The sequence below is a fragment of the Penicillium griseofulvum genome (assembly GCF_001561935.1).
Source record: "Penicillium griseofulvum strain PG3 chromosome Unknown contig_80, whole genome shotgun sequence".
Classification (NCBI taxonomy): Eukaryota; Fungi; Ascomycota; class Eurotiomycetes; order Eurotiales; family Aspergillaceae; genus Penicillium; species Penicillium griseofulvum.
In genome coordinates this window covers 5,737,222-5,751,962 of record NW_024467471.1, presented here as the reverse complement: position 1 = coordinate 5,751,962, position 14,741 = coordinate 5,737,222, and the positions used below count along the sequence as shown (strand labels likewise).

At 46.6% G+C, this 14,741-nt stretch overlaps 6 protein-coding genes across 6 annotated transcripts; 3 read left to right on the top strand and 3 right to left on the bottom strand.

The window, feature by feature from the left end:
* Positions 1 to 99: 99 nt before the first annotated feature.
* On the top strand, positions 100 to 618 carry PGRI_030480 (hydrophobin family protein; the record flags this gene model as incomplete). The annotated part of the gene is made up of 3 exons (XM_040790761.1): positions 100 to 367; positions 423 to 508; positions 562 to 618. 3 exons carry the CDS (start codon positions 100 to 102, stop codon positions 616 to 618), a joined length of 411 nt encoding a protein of 136 aa, XP_040647714.1.
* Positions 619 to 1,209: 591 nt separating this feature from the next.
* rglB (polysaccharide lyase family 4 protein) lies at positions 1,210 to 3,364 on the bottom strand (the record flags this gene model as incomplete). The annotated part of the gene is made up of 4 exons (XM_040790760.1): positions 1,210 to 2,427; positions 2,476 to 2,490; positions 2,548 to 2,639; positions 2,707 to 3,364. 4 exons carry the CDS (start codon positions 3,362 to 3,364, stop codon positions 1,210 to 1,212), a joined length of 1,983 nt encoding a protein of 660 aa, XP_040647713.1.
* A 1,396-nt stretch (positions 3,365 to 4,760) lies between these two features.
* On the bottom strand, positions 4,761 to 6,668 carry PGRI_030460 (uncharacterized protein; the record flags this gene model as incomplete). Its single annotated transcript, XM_040790759.1, has 2 exons — positions 4,761 to 4,961; positions 5,016 to 6,668. 2 exons carry the CDS (start codon positions 6,666 to 6,668, stop codon positions 4,761 to 4,763), a joined length of 1,854 nt encoding a protein of 617 aa, XP_040647712.1.
* Positions 6,669 to 9,945: 3,277 nt separating this feature from the next.
* PGRI_030450 (Thiolase-like, subgroup) lies at positions 9,946 to 10,827 on the top strand (the record flags this gene model as incomplete). The annotated part of the gene is made up of 2 exons (XM_040790758.1): positions 9,946 to 10,079; positions 10,131 to 10,827. The coding sequence occupies 2 exons, from the start codon at positions 9,946 to 9,948 to the stop codon at positions 10,825 to 10,827; spliced, it is 831 nt and encodes a 276-aa protein (XP_040647711.1).
* Positions 10,828 to 11,521: 694 nt separating this feature from the next.
* Positions 11,522 to 12,305, bottom strand: PGRI_030440 (Mpv17/PMP22 family protein; the record flags this gene model as incomplete). Its single annotated transcript, XM_040790757.1, has 4 exons — positions 11,522 to 11,557; positions 11,599 to 11,691; positions 11,747 to 12,055; positions 12,210 to 12,305. The coding sequence occupies 4 exons, from the start codon at positions 12,303 to 12,305 to the stop codon at positions 11,522 to 11,524; spliced, it is 534 nt and encodes a 177-aa protein (XP_040647710.1).
* A 920-nt stretch (positions 12,306 to 13,225) lies between these two features.
* On the top strand, positions 13,226 to 14,131 carry PGRI_030430 (uncharacterized protein; the record flags this gene model as incomplete). The annotated part of the gene is made up of 1 exon (XM_040790756.1): positions 13,226 to 14,131. The coding sequence occupies one exon, from the start codon at positions 13,226 to 13,228 to the stop codon at positions 14,129 to 14,131; it is 906 nt and encodes a 301-aa protein (XP_040647709.1).
* Positions 14,132 to 14,741: the final 610 nt, after the last annotated feature.

Below are 14,741 nucleotides of genomic sequence, written 5' to 3'. Positions count from 1 at the left end.
TTTTCATTCATCATCCAACTCTCTCATCTCCAAAGACTTCCAACCACTCTCAATCTACTCACCTTCAATCGCCTTCCGAGTTTCTCTATCCCTATCAAAATGAAGTTCTTCGCCACTGCCCTCCTTTTCGTTGCTACCGCCATGGCCCTGCCCGGCGCCGACCCTGCTTTCGAGTCTGAGAACGAGGTCCGCAACGCAATCAACCAGTGTGGCAACGGTGCCCACATGTCTTGCTGCAACAAGATCAACAAGAGCGAGGGTGTCACCCAGAACAACGTTGGTGTTCTTTCCAACGTCCTCGGTGCCATTGGCAGCGAGGGTCTCGGCCTCGGCCAGGGCTGCACTCAGCTCAACATCCCCGTCGCTGGTAAGTGATATATCCTACTTCAATGAATTGAAGAGCGAGACTGACGATATTCTAGTCCTCGGCGCCGCCGGCTTGTCCGACTTCCTCAAGAAGAACTGCCAGCAGAACATTGCCTGCTGCCAGAACTCCAACTCCCAGGCTGTATGTGCTCCCCAAAAACGACGGAAAAGAGATATCATTACTAATTCTCATAGACTGGAAACCTCGTTGGCGTTGCTGCCCCCTGTGTCAGCTTCGGCAGCTTGCTGTAAATTGCATTTCATCAAGTGCAGCCCTTTCCGTCATGAAAATATCAACGAGCACCATCAACCTTGTCACTTGCGGTGGACTCTGCGGGAAAGGCGTGAAAAATACTTGCCAGTACAGAGTACATACATATGTACCCTTGCAAAACTTATCAAGGGCCTCTGTTATCTGATCTTGTTAGGACAACATTCTTGAATTTGTCGGATAGTTGTCCTCAAGAGCAGATCTTGCCATTCATTTGTCTTTCGTTCGCCGCCAGTCTCTGGGGCTTTTAACCTTATGTATTTATTTCTATCCAGAATAGAAGGTCCTTGCTTTGATATTTCCCAGGTAAAGCATCTTCATTCCCAGTAGTCTCACAATGGAGACCTACATTCACTTATTTGCTTTGGTCAAAGGAAGTTTTGAAGCCCTGCGAAGATTAACTCATCTGATTTATTGGGCCGGCCATGTACAGTCTTAACAATATAGCGAGGTCGGCCTTATCTGCTCATCTAAAAACCACTCTTCAACGGCCAATGTGCAAAAGTGAATATACATGACTTTGATTTCCTGATTTCAGATGTGTAGCACATGCCATGGAAGAGCCAGATTACTCATTGAAGCTCTAGCCGGATAGCATCGTATTGTACATAAACAGTGGCGGGTAGAATAGCAGTCTCTGTATCCGTTGCATTGAAAGGCAAATGCAATCGCAACACGTTGTCTCCGACATGTAACCAATCTGCCGGGAACTCCATTCTCGACCCAACCTGGTAGCAGCTGACAGCAGACCGCACAATGCAGCTGCTTGATTGGTTGAACCCAACCATGAGAGTCAGGGGATCTTCATGATTGTTGATGTAGCTTTCTAATGCCAGGTTGTTGTATGGTTCAACGGGATTCCACACATCTGTGTTGCCTGCGGCAGTCTTTGCGGCGGCTAATTGTAAGGTCAATGTAGCTGTTTTGCGTTTGTGTAATTGCTTGGAGTTGAGTGTAAAATGGATGGTCCAGTCGTACGTTGTGTCATACTCGATGTGGGAATCCTTTGCTGTTGGCCCGAAGACTGACCAATGGGCAGTGTTAAGATCAGTAGCAGGGTTGCTTGTACCGATAGTGTAGTTGACACCGTCAGGGAAATCGGTACGCCAGTCATAAGCTCCCCAGTAGATAAGGTACTCGGGAGGATGGAGCGGGTGGGTTGGATCTCTCGCATTGCCACGTCGGAACTCCCCTGATGACTTATCGGGAATCCCAATTCGCCAAATCTCCGTTCCTGCCGACTCTTGCTTCCAAGTATCACGAAGTGTAGTCTGTTTTCCTGCACGAATAGTGATTCCGTCGCGCACAAAGTCACCAAAAATTCCCTCGGCGTAGACTGTGAGTCGATATTTGCCTTCCTTAACACGATCAATGCTGAAGCTTCCATCTCGATTGATATCAGTCCAGTACTGATAGGAGCTTGGGACGGCGCTATTATCTTGGAAGTACTGGCCGTCAACAGTGAGAACGGCAATTGGGCGAGTGGCGCCTTTGGGGAGCTTCACTGTCCCCTTGATACTGCCTCGCTGGCTCGAGGGGGCATATCCGACGACATGCTTTGCAATAGAATCATAGAATGCAGAGTTCCAGTGCGGATTCGCTAATTCTTCTGCCTCAGATCTTAATTCTTCGAGAGATGCAGAGCCCTTGCCGCCATTGAAAAGGTAAAATTGTGGACCAAAAGTTCGATCAAACCCATTTGTGATGTTTGGTGTGCCCTCTCCGTGATGGTTTGATACGATGTAGTTATAAACGATACCGTCCACTGTCAAGTCAGAATGGAGTGGACCCTAAGGGATGTCAGCCGCTGCATTTCACTTTGCTCAAATATTGCTTACACCATAATATGTATCCTAGGATAATCGTGTTAGAGATTCAATCTTGGTAAGGATTGGAGCAATATGACCAACCTTGGTATTCATCACTAGCCATGCGCCATAAGTTGCTCCATTTGAAGTGCTGCCATCAGCATAAAGACCGTGAACACTATTATTTCGCCATTCTAGAAAATAACATCATGGATTAGTCGATACAACGATGAGTAACCGAAAATAGGGGTTTGATCATACGGTTTGAGAATGAATATTTAGTAAAGTACTCAGAGAACTGGGTGTAGTACGCATCGCTGGGCGTGTTGTTGAATGTCCATGTTGCATCTTGGACAACAATCTGCTTCGAAATGGCGTCCTTGCTTGGTAGTGGTGCGGTCTGGACCTCACTAGACGTCAGATGTGTCCAAAGAGCCGTATTTGGACGGAACAGGGTTCGCATTTCCTGTAAATTGCGAAGATAAGGTGTGGTCTCATTATGGTAGGCCAATCGACTGAACATATGCAATCCAGTCTCACCTTCGCGCAGGAACCAGTACTGTTGGAATTGTTGGCCGGTGGGAGTGTATGTGTCGCTCAGAATCATGCCTCCATATTTGGTTCCGGTGGAATCTGTACCCTGAACCACTTCCATGCTCGGGGTTGTGGCCCCAGCTGTGTAGAAGCCCGAAGGGATACAGTAACAGTCAAGATATGGGCCTATTCCCGTAGATCCAGACTGGGCACCCAATAAGTCTTGGCCATCCAGAGCGAGATCGACAATCTGGCCAACACTCTTCCGAAGAACAGCTGTGAGGCGGTCATTGGCGAGTGTGATGTGAGTCCGATTTTCTGCGACGTGTAGTGCCGTTGCTGCTGCTGCCAGCCCCGTGAAGGCTGTTAACAACGAAACCCGCATGTGGGGCGTTAAGGATTGGTATTTTTGTTGAACAAAGTCATCGTCATGAATTGCTCTCTTGTCCTTATAAATGATCTCCATATGTCGGGAAATCAATGTCCCGAATCATTTCGCTGCTTATGGGGGCTTTGCACAATTTCATTTGACTTCCATCTCTGTTTGAACACGGATTCTGCGATCCGCCAATTGGGAATTCGAGAATCATTCCAAAATTTTCTTCCACGTGAACTCCCACCGGGGATTATCCGGGGAAATCTGGGGATGCGGGGATTTGACGGGAAACGGAGGAATTGCTCGGTCGTTGCTTGCCCGAGATCCGTTTTTTTTGAAGTGGACTCTTCTCATCTATGACATTGGTTCGTCAACGTTTAAAATTATGGGAGGAGGAAAAATTGAAAAGAAATGAGAAAAGAATATGGCAACGGAAGAGGTCAAGAGAGTGTTGATTTGTTAACTGGGATATTAGGCAATGTAGTCACATTTAGCTAGCCTTGATGAAATAAAGATTCTTAGCTTCAGACATTAACTGGATCGTTTCCCTCGCCATCACGACATCAAACAATGTCGGCAACTCTAGAACTCCATCGGAGTCGGCCGATGAAGTCAAGACGGGTTGCCGAAGAAATATTGAGAATATCGGCGCATGATTAAACTTATTTATTGGCAGCCTATCATCGCGCTCAATAACTGGGGCTTCAGATCATACAAATGGTAAACATAAATTGTTGTGCCGATCTGAAGGTTTGCTGATGGTCACTCAACTACTAATCTGCCGTCGTTTGGGTTAAGCTCAATCAATATTTCGGTGGGTGCCGCCAGGGTGAGCAGGATTCACCCCTACGCGCCCAGTGTGAGTGCGGAATAGAGAGAGTGTGTGACGAAGGTGCGCCGATGCGCGGGACAGGGGGAATCCCCGGGAGAGCGCATTGACCGTTTAGGCCGTTTTGCGAGGATCTCCGGTGATATGTCATTAATGCCTGCAGGACCTGAAACATCTATCGCTTGCCACCTGTACACGGCCACGGCAGAGCTCGAGTAATTGGTTATTCCATGACTCGAATCATAGGCCCTAGTTAGCCACTGGGCATACAGCTCGGTGGTACTCGAAAAATAGGTCTGAAGTACCCACCAAGCCTGCTTATATTATGTGGCGATGAATTCTCAGTACGTGTCAGATTTATGTATATACTTGGGATTCAACTGTATCAATTCTTGCGTTGTGGGTGATTTAGATATTCCTGACATTGCATTTTGCGAAGTTTGTTTGACAAAATATATAATATTTTCTCTCGGTCTAGAGACAATGGAATGGAAGCTTCTCCAACGTTTCGTGACACATTCATAGTATGATTTTAGGGCTAGAACTCAAGACTGTAGACCTAGGTGCTTTAATATACTATTGTTCCTCGGCCAGTTCCTGGGTGCATCGCTCACAGGCGCAAGAAAATAGGAAATTTTCTTGCACCAGGCTTTGTCGTGTTTTGACGTCGACATACTTGGGTAAATCAAAGTAGCAAATGAGACATTCTTCACCTGCAGCAAGGTTCCGCGAAGTAGTGAAAACCATTCGCCCATTGCTGTCTGGTTTCCAGGTGACCTAGGATATTTGTGAGAATTTGGAATTTGACAGTGCTTTCACGAGATAACTTACATTTGGCATGCAGGAATGGTTAAAGATCGTGGCTCTTGGATAGATACCCAACCCGTAATGCGAGCCTCGCCCAACTGGGGGGTCCGGAATGGGAAATATCCCGGTCTCCCCTGGGTATAGTCCGAACGAGTTAGACTCTTCTTTGCAGATGAGGTCCAGCATCTCATTGAGGTTGAGATCTGACCCAATATCATGAGCTAGGTATTGCTCAGCAAGCCTTTTCCAGTGCTGAATCTGCGTCTGGGGCCACTGCTCCCGGTTACCGAGAAGCAAATCAACAGATTCCCATCCCCGCTTGAACCGATCTTCCCAGGAATAAAGCTTTGATGGCTTGGATCCTGCCTGAAGCTCAAGGTGCCTTCCCGCCAGAAGACGTAGGATTGTCCAAATCATAGCAAAAGTATACTCACCCTCGTTTTGACGAAGGTTCTCTCCTTGAATTTTCAACCAAGCGCATTCAAAATCATGCCGAGCTTGATCTGCAGTTCGACAATCGATGTTACACCAAGCAACATCTCGGATACAATTTCTTTGGCAACGAACGCTCTCTTTGGATTGTGTCATCCGTTGGCGGCATTTCAGGTTACTGCAAATTAGGTCGTCAGGTCGAGATGGATCCAGAGACGGGGTCAAAGCATATGGTACATCTGCGAGGATTGTAGTTCCTGCTGGCACAGGTGCAAAGACCTTTAAAGATCTTCCTTTATGACTATCGTAGTATTGTACCAAATTTGGATGCACGTAGACACCCGCGTCTTCATCAAGAGCATTGGCACCTTTGGACTCGGCTGGCTTGTGTGCAACGACCAACTGCCTTCGCTCCATCATGCCCATATCAATGGTGCCTTCTCGCGTAGGTGTTATCAGCTGCAACCCATCTTCTGCTTGACGCCTCAATCCCACTTTCTTCAAAAGATTGTCCATTTCCTCCATATTGTAAAGCCTGACAGAATAGAACGAATCCTGGAGGACTCTAGGGCTTTCCAAATCAATCACAATTTCTCGGGTGGCGAGAAGAGTTTTATCTGGAGACAGCTCTCGTTCCCGACAGGCTATAAGTGTCTTTTGGCCTTCAAGCCATTCCCATCCACTTGGACTGAAGTTGGATCTAATCCAAGATCCATCCACGTAGTCAATGATAAAGATGCCCCCTGGCTTTAGGACCCGGGAGACTTCGCGGAGGGACTGTAGGTCTCCCTCGTCATGGTAGTGCCCAAAGGAGTTCCCCAGAAGTATAACTAGATCAAAGGAGGAATCCGCTTCAGGAATGTGACGAAAGTCTCCCTCCTGAAATATGGTGTTGCCCTGCACCCCTTCTGCTATCGCTCGTTCTTGAGCAAGGCCAAGAAGGTAGCTGCTCTGGTCGACGCCGCGAAAGCTCACCGATGGGAAACGTTTGGCAAGGTTGATGCTATGTCGGCCTTGGCCACAGCATAGATCCAACACCTTGATCTGAGATTCTGGAGTTTGTAATAGCTGTTGCACACAAGGGATTCGGACTAGCTCATTGCATTCAGCTTCTGTGATAGCGGGAATTTCGACACAGTCGCCATTGGTGAGGAGATACGTCTCATTGTAGAGTTTTTTCCACCAATCCTTCTTGATATGAGGAAATAGGGAGTTAACATGGCCAAGAATGGGAGGAACCGTCATTTTTCAGTATATTGAGAAGGGATGATACAAGTTTTGGGAGCTGCAGTGTAGGTGATTTCTCTGCAGGATGGTTCGCTACCTATATACAACATACACAGAACAAGCCCTTAGAAAGCGCGGGACAATGCTCAACCCATTGTAACCAGACTAGGTTATTGCAGCGACAGTCCATAAGTTTCCATCAACAATGTCTTTTCAGCTGCGGCGAGAAGAGATGCTAATGCATGCATGTCACCAATAATCGGTATGGTATTACATATTTCAAAAGAAATACGGTTAATTAAATACAGGAAAACCCGCAACCTCCATACTAGAAATTGAGTATTACTAATAGATGGTATTAGTATTACTACCATGAAAGTGATTGTGGCGTGCATTAGCGTCTCTTCCCGCCCCATGCTGGCAAGTGAATTTCAGAACTCTATAAAGTGGGGTCCGATTTACCCGCTCTCTAGCCATTTTACGTCTATATCTTGCTTAAGTAACTTTCCTTCTACTATGCGTTCGCGCTAAGAGCTTACTCCAGTATTAAATCTATCTGCGAGTTTCATAGTGGTGTTGGATGAGGTTTGAACTATAAAAATGGGTGTGGGGCAAAGGGATTAATTGATACGATGAGGCAAGATCCTCGACCCTCAGACTAATAATGCATCATGTATACCACGTCATGCAGTTAATATTTTTTTTACACGTCGGAGCCGGAAAGATCGGAAACAAAGGACTGCGAACAAAAGAAAAATAGCAAAGCTCGAAGCAGCAGTGTAAGAAGTATCAAAATGAGCAAAAGGTCAACAAATTACTAACGGGGCTTAGTAAAGCCCAGTGAGCTTCTACCCTGGGCCCACGGCCCATCAATAGGCCCAAGCACCGGGCCCAAAGCCGTTGAGGCGGGCTGAGCTTTGGGATTTATGGGCTAGGGCGGAGGTCTGGGCTTTACAGCACCGGAAGAAAATGCAGCGATCTTAGCAGCGGAGAGATCAGCATGAAACACTTACGAAGGAAAATCCCCGACGAAATCTTGGCACTTATTTTCGACGTATGTTGTATGTGGAAGATGATGAAACTGAGCCGACTTATTATTGTCTGCCGAGTTCTTTCCAACTCTACCTCGCTCTTGACTAGTATCTAGTGTATAGTTTTGATACACGACGGCCCAGAGATGGCAGTTTCGATAGGCACCCACTGGCGCGTCTTAGCAGCGGTGTGCGCAATAATGTGGGGGATTTACTTCAGTATCTAAGGTCCATCACACTCTCACATTGGAACCGCACTAATTTATTTAGTTTATGACCTTCCGGCACCCTTGTCGGTTCCATTACAAGAGCATTTATCACTTTCAGACACTCAGTATACGTACCTTGTGTCGGCACTCTATACCGCTTATGCGGCACCCAACACGGTCCTGCCGCTGTTTTCCGGACTGGCCGTGGAGCGACTTGGAGAAAAACGAGTTCTCCTTGTGAGGCTGATGAGCGTGGTAACCGGTCAGCTAATATTTGCGCTCGCGACCCAGTTCCGAGCCCTGTTTGGAATGATGCTTGGGCGTGTCCTGATCGGCTTAGGGGCAGAGATCATTGGTGTCTTGGGAAGTGAGATCACGACGCGATGGTTCAAGTGAGTTTCCAGTCTATCGGCTTAGGATAACTCCTAACGTATAATCTTCAGGGACAAGCAATTATCTTTGACTTTGGCAATACTGTTATGCATATCAAAATTAGGCTCAGTCGCGGCTTCCGTTTTTGTCCCCAGAATGATTGTAGCCTTTGGCGTGGTGTGGACTGTATGGGTAGCGTCGATATTCTCGCTGGGAGTTGCCGTTATTAGTTCACTTTATTTGCTAGCAGCCGACCCCTCTATAGCGTTGCACCACAGGAGCGAGAGCCTTCATTCGGTATATTCACTTCGTCAGTTTCCTCGTGCCTTCTGGCATTTGGCTCTGATTTGTATACTGGGCTACGGAGGTATCAATACTTTCACTATGTCTGCGCAGCGGTTCCTTGCCGCATGGTTCTACAACGGAGATCAACGTAAAGCTGGAACTGTTGTTGGGTAAGTTGTCTCATGCCCATTCTGTCCAAAGCTGACATTGGGTGTAGAATACCATACTTCCTATCTGGAATTTTGACTCTACCATTTGGACTATTATTAAATATGCCGTGGTTTCAAAGCTATCCAGCGTGCTTAGGTGCCACTAATATCCTTATGATAAAAGCACATCTACTTTTGCTCTACAGGATAGAACCGATTGGAGCGATGTGTCTGCTTGGAATATCATATGCGCTTTATAGTGTTGCATTCTGGGCTGGGCTTGCACGTTGTCTCCTCTCCATCGTCGAGTCGGCAAAGACAGATGTGTCAGAGAACGAGGGGAGAAGTTCCGTTGATGGATACGAATATGGGACTATTAGTGTCCCGACACAGTTCCCTGATAATCACTCTGATGGTCATTCCGATGGTTCTGATAGAAATAACGAGTGGGAAAGATCGGCGGAGGACAGCATCATCACACATGGCTATGGAATCATGACAAGTCTCAATAACCTAAGTACCGGTGCGGTTCCAGTCTTCCTCGCCATGGCAGAAAATGCTTGCGGATTTCGGGGTTTGGAGCTATTTTTTCTCACATTATCTTTACTGGGGCTTTTTGCGTCTGGTGGGTTATTGTGGTCGTGAAGGACCTGGGCAATGTCACTACGGTAAAGGAAATCATTGGTAGCTAGGATGTCCCACGTGGCAAATCCGAGCTCGTCCGGTCACTGGTCCATCTGCCAGGGTCTGTACCACTTGCGCACAGAGATTCTTTTGAGCGCGAACAGGTGATAGCGAAATCTGCTTCCACCTGGACGGCTGCATTTCTTTAAACGGGCCCCACTGCCAAGGCCTTAGGGCAGATTATCTGTTGATCGGGGTAACCTAGGTATTGACTGTCATGTGCAGTTAATAGTTGGGTGTCTGCTGGTTGAGAAATCACATGCTTCGCAACGTCATCACCTGGGTAAGTGAAGAGGTTGATAATTATGCACTTTTTATCTTATTTGACCGATGAACAAGCTCATTGGTATGTTTTGCACGGCTATGCCATTTCCCCACTAGGCCTTATTTAGATAACTGGAGTAGTTGAGTATTCTCATTCATTCACGATCTGTGTATGGTGCGATGTGACTGGACGCTAAGCCGTATTGGAATGACAAAAGCGCCACATGGAGCTGGCGCTCTTTCGTTTTGACGATAATATCTTTCGCACATTCGCTTTTCCTCTTTTTGTAAATTCCTCTCAATGACCATAAAAGAACAGTCCTTGGCCCCAGCCTTGTACATCACAGGACTGGGATCGCAATATCCGCCCTATTTACTAGGACCCAAGGACTTTGATGACTTCGCATCGAGCTTTTATGATGTGAGCCGCCCAGGGTAGGTTGTTCGACTTGAGTTGGTTCGCAGAGATTGTCTAATTCTTTGTAGAATCAAAAAGTTGCTCCAGGTCAACCGCTCCACCGGTATCGAAACCAGATCTGCAGTCCGACCGTATGAGGAAGGATTTGCAACGAAAACGGACCCACCTTCGATCAATGAGATTGACGAATTTTTCCGTCAAGCCGGGGTGGACCTCGCTGTTCAAGCATGCCAAAAGGCTCTCAAAGAAGCAAATGTTGCTCCTCAGCAAATCACTCACACGATCGGGGTCACTTGTACCAACCAAGGTAATCCGGGGTACGATTTTCACGTAGCCCGTAAATTGAACCTTGCATCGAATGTCGATCGCATGCTTCTCCACGGTGTTGGATGTGCAGGTGGGCTGTCAATCTTGAGGGCTGCAGCCCAGATAGCCAGCGCGGCAAGCCTGCGACGGCAACCGGCCCGCATTTTGGCATTTGCTTGCGAGCTGTGTACGCCCAATGTGCGACATTATCTGTCCGTCGCAGAGCTCAGTGCGGATTCTGATCCTGTCAACATTGCGGCAGCTCTGTTCTCAGATGCTGCGGCTGCTTTTGTTCTTTGTAATGAGTATGCAATAGCCCAGGACGAGCAAGTCACTCCTCAGTTCGAGCTCCTGGAATGGGGGTGTGATTTGGTTCCGGATACCGCTGAGCATATGTCGTTTTATGCAGATATCAATGGTTCGTCAATCGTCATTGTTGTTTTAAGAAACCTCAACTAATCATCCGAACCGACTTTCGGTTGCATCGATATACAGGTTATCGAGCTACCCTCAGTCGAGATATTCCGAATTATACAAAACATGCGATTGGACCAATGTTTGAGAGACTTCTTCCCTTATATGAGGAACAAGTAAAGTATCAGCCAAGATCAGAAGGGCAACTTCCGAAGCTAGGGATCCACAATTTCGACTGGGCATTGCATCCTGGGGGGAAGGCAATCATAGAAGGCGTAGCAGAAGTCTTACGATTGTCTGAAGATCAACTGCAGACAAGTCGGGAGATATATCGCACACGCGGAAACTCGTCTAGTGCTTCGGTTTTGATTGTCTTGGATCGGCTTCGTTCGCAAAGTAAAAAGGCTCACGTTGTTGCTACCTCATTTGGTCCCGGTCTGGCAATTGAGATGGCACTGCTAAGAAGGTGTCAATTGGATGAGTGATAATCTTGGGTGTGCTTTTTGGGGGTGTCATTCTCATTCTAGACATTCGACATCTCCACTCACAGCTCCGCGTTGGCCTTCATGCTGATAGTGTATTGGTATGATGAGATTGCATTAACTCGAGTGGGCAAGAGAGAGTGAACTTTGTCCATTTTTGTTGATGTCCATTGGAAGATGTGTTGAAAAAGCGGTGAAAGTGGTATAATTGTTTGATTATCCCTATAAATTCTCACTCCAGTAATAAAGGAAAAGAGTCAATTCCTTCCACTTCCATTCATCCAGACATCAGACTGAGATAAATAGCCCAAACAACCCCAAAAAGATTACCTACTAGCAACCTCCGGTCGGCAGGAACCACCGTGAAATTGAGAATCGACACAAGTGGCCAAAGCTTCAACCCAGCAAGCATGAGAGGCAAGAATTCCTATATCGATATTAGCACTAGGAAATGAGCTCAACAGCCGATCTTGAACCCATACCGCTTGAATCTGTCTAGTGATTGTATCATAATCCAATCCCCGTAACATCCCCATCGTCACAATGAAAAGAACGGTGTTCCAAGTACCGCCGATAACCTGATCAATGACAATTTTTGCCACTGTATTTGTGACATTTAGAGAAGACTTCGAGAGGTCACCCTTTTTATCGGTCTGGACGTTCTTTGCATCGGGCGCACGGCTGGGAAACCAGGATTCCAGAGTTCCGAGCCACAGATAGCCCAGTGGTGAGATGATGAACGCACATGTTGTGAATTGCATTAGGGACTCAGTGTCTAAATTGAAAGGAATCTGTATATGTTAGGTTAGAGAATGATCGAATATGAGCCATGTGGTTGATCTGATTTCATAGGCAAATGTGAAAGATGTCTTCCCCACATTGTTCTTGACTCTTATCATTGTAAAGATTCAAAGAAACAAATACAAAAAAAAGTATAGAACTCACATCGGCTCGATATGCCTTAATCCCCTGAGCCAACACATTCGACCCCGCATTGATGAGGGCAGCCTGCAATGTGGCCTTTGCAACTGGGGCAGCCATGATTTTTTTCCCCTTAAAAATCTTGTGAAATACAGAAAAGCAAAGGAGTCAGTTTTGTCAACAGCAAGAATACAAATCACATGGACTCGTAAGATGTAAGGTGTCCTAGAGTGGGTCAAAGTGGACTAACAAACGTCCGAGGCCGCTATTTTGTCTTCAACACTACAAATAGATTGAGTGTAGAATTTATATAGAGGCAATATTACAGGATAGCAGCAAGTCATATGTCTTTTCATATCCATTGCATGTGAATCTATAATCTCATATTGGATATACTAATGTAGATTTATGCGAAACAGTAGACTTCAAGACAGTGTACACACTGTTCTAGAACTGTGTATACCAATTTTGACTGTGAATATCTCGAATTTTAAAGACTCTCTACTCTGTATCGGGCCCTCTGGGGATTGTTTTCAACTGAAATTTCTGTATAGAAATGAGCGTTATTGGGGGTCTTATGGGGCTTGGTTGGGCTTCGAAGATAGGGCCCGTAGCCCACTGCGGGCTTAGCTGTGGGGCCTGTCCGGACCCAACACCATCCCATTGCGGAGGTCTACGAGTGCGAGCCGCCCGTTCTTGGCACGGAATCCGCGGACTCCTTGGGGATGACCAACCGTTCTTCAAATTGGCATTTTGCTTCATAATAATACTAGGATGGATTGATAATTGTAGAATGAAGCTTGCTAATCATTGAGAGTAGAGTCTGTGAGAATATGGCCATAATGCCAAGGCCGATCATGTTTCTCGATCTATGTTTACACCCTTTAGTATAAGAACTGCTGAACATCCTCCCAATTCCATGCTTTTTATTCTGCAAGCAACCAGCTAAGAATTACTCAAACTTCCAATTGGCATCTTTGCTTATCTTCACCTTTACTCTTTTTCACCAAGTACTCAGTCTACTACTCCAATCTGTCAACATGCACCTCGCAATTGCAGGATCCGGCGACATGGCCAGTTATCTCGTCGAGGAGTTCACCGCAAAGGGCCATCATGTGGTAGTCTTATCCCGCAGCCTGAAACCTCGATTCGAAGGTCGTCCAAAGGTGACGCAGGTCGTAGTTGACTACTCAGTGGAGTCAATCGTCAATGCGATTTCGGACTGTGAAGCCATGATCTCCACCATTCTCGACTATTCGGAGGGATTTATCGACATTCACCTTGCCTTGATCGAAGCGTGCAAGCAGAGCCGCCTCTGCAAACGCTTCATTCCCTCTGAGTTTGGTGGCAACCTTGAAACCCACCCTCATCAGCCCGAGTTCTACTTGTACACACGCGAGCCTGTCCGCAAGTTGCTCCGTGAGCAGACCGAATTGGAATGGACATTGGTTTCTGTTGGCTGGTTGATTGACTACGTCGTCCCGAGCAAGAATCGATACCTCAAGGACATTGGGCCTGCGTTTCCAATTGACGTCGCCAATCAAACAATGGTCATCCCAGGCACTGGACGTGACTTGTTCAATGTCACGTGTGCCCGTGATGTAGCGAAGAGTCTTGTCGCTTTGTTGGAAAGTGACAAGTGGGCCGAATACACCTACATCACCGCGGAGAAGACATGCTGGGAAGACCTCAGCCGCGCCTTCGCCGAGAAATATCCTGCCCTTTCTGTCTCGCACAAGGATGTGGCGGAAATTCGACAGGAGGCGGCGAGTGGAGGTGATGACGCTGTTTTTGCTGAGTATCAACTTTACTCTATCACGGGGGCAGCTTGCTTCGATGATGCCACCGTCCAGGATCAGAGGGAGAGATATTTCCAAGGCATCCACTTTCGGAAAATCCGGGAGCTCCTTGAAGCCGTCGAGAAGGATGATCAGGTGATAGTCTGATTGTTTTCGAGAAAACTTCATGAGCTCCATCATTGAAACTGCTGTCAGTTTTCATAGTCTCCAGTACCTTAGCTTTCACAACTCTCCAATCTATTCCTCACACTACACCATGCACTTCGGCGTAGTTTTCTCTTGACAAAGACATATGTATGTATTGTCATTATTCTCTATGAAGGTATTCAGCGATGAGAAAAGCCTCACTATTTTCCACTTTAGGGTGAGTAATCGCGAAGCTTTTGTCGTGTAGCTATATATCTTGAGATTGTAAATTCCTCACATTCAGTACCTAGAAGGTAGCTAAGGGTCGATATACTCATTAATCAAATCAGAAAGCAGATAAGTCTATCTAATTGACAGGTTATGGGTATCGCCACAAACCGGGTCACTTAACCTATATCGGACGAACAATTCCATTGTTCCCATGTCTGGGTCTTCAAATTTACATAATGGCGAGTATTGCAAGACCAGTGCCTCTCTATCATATAAAGTTTGAATGATCCTTGCCTGCCTATCACCCATGTAAGAGAGAACCAAAACATATGCGATTATTAGATATATATCGCTACGTCATAACACGCAAAAGATCTTGCTAGATGAATACGGCATGTGT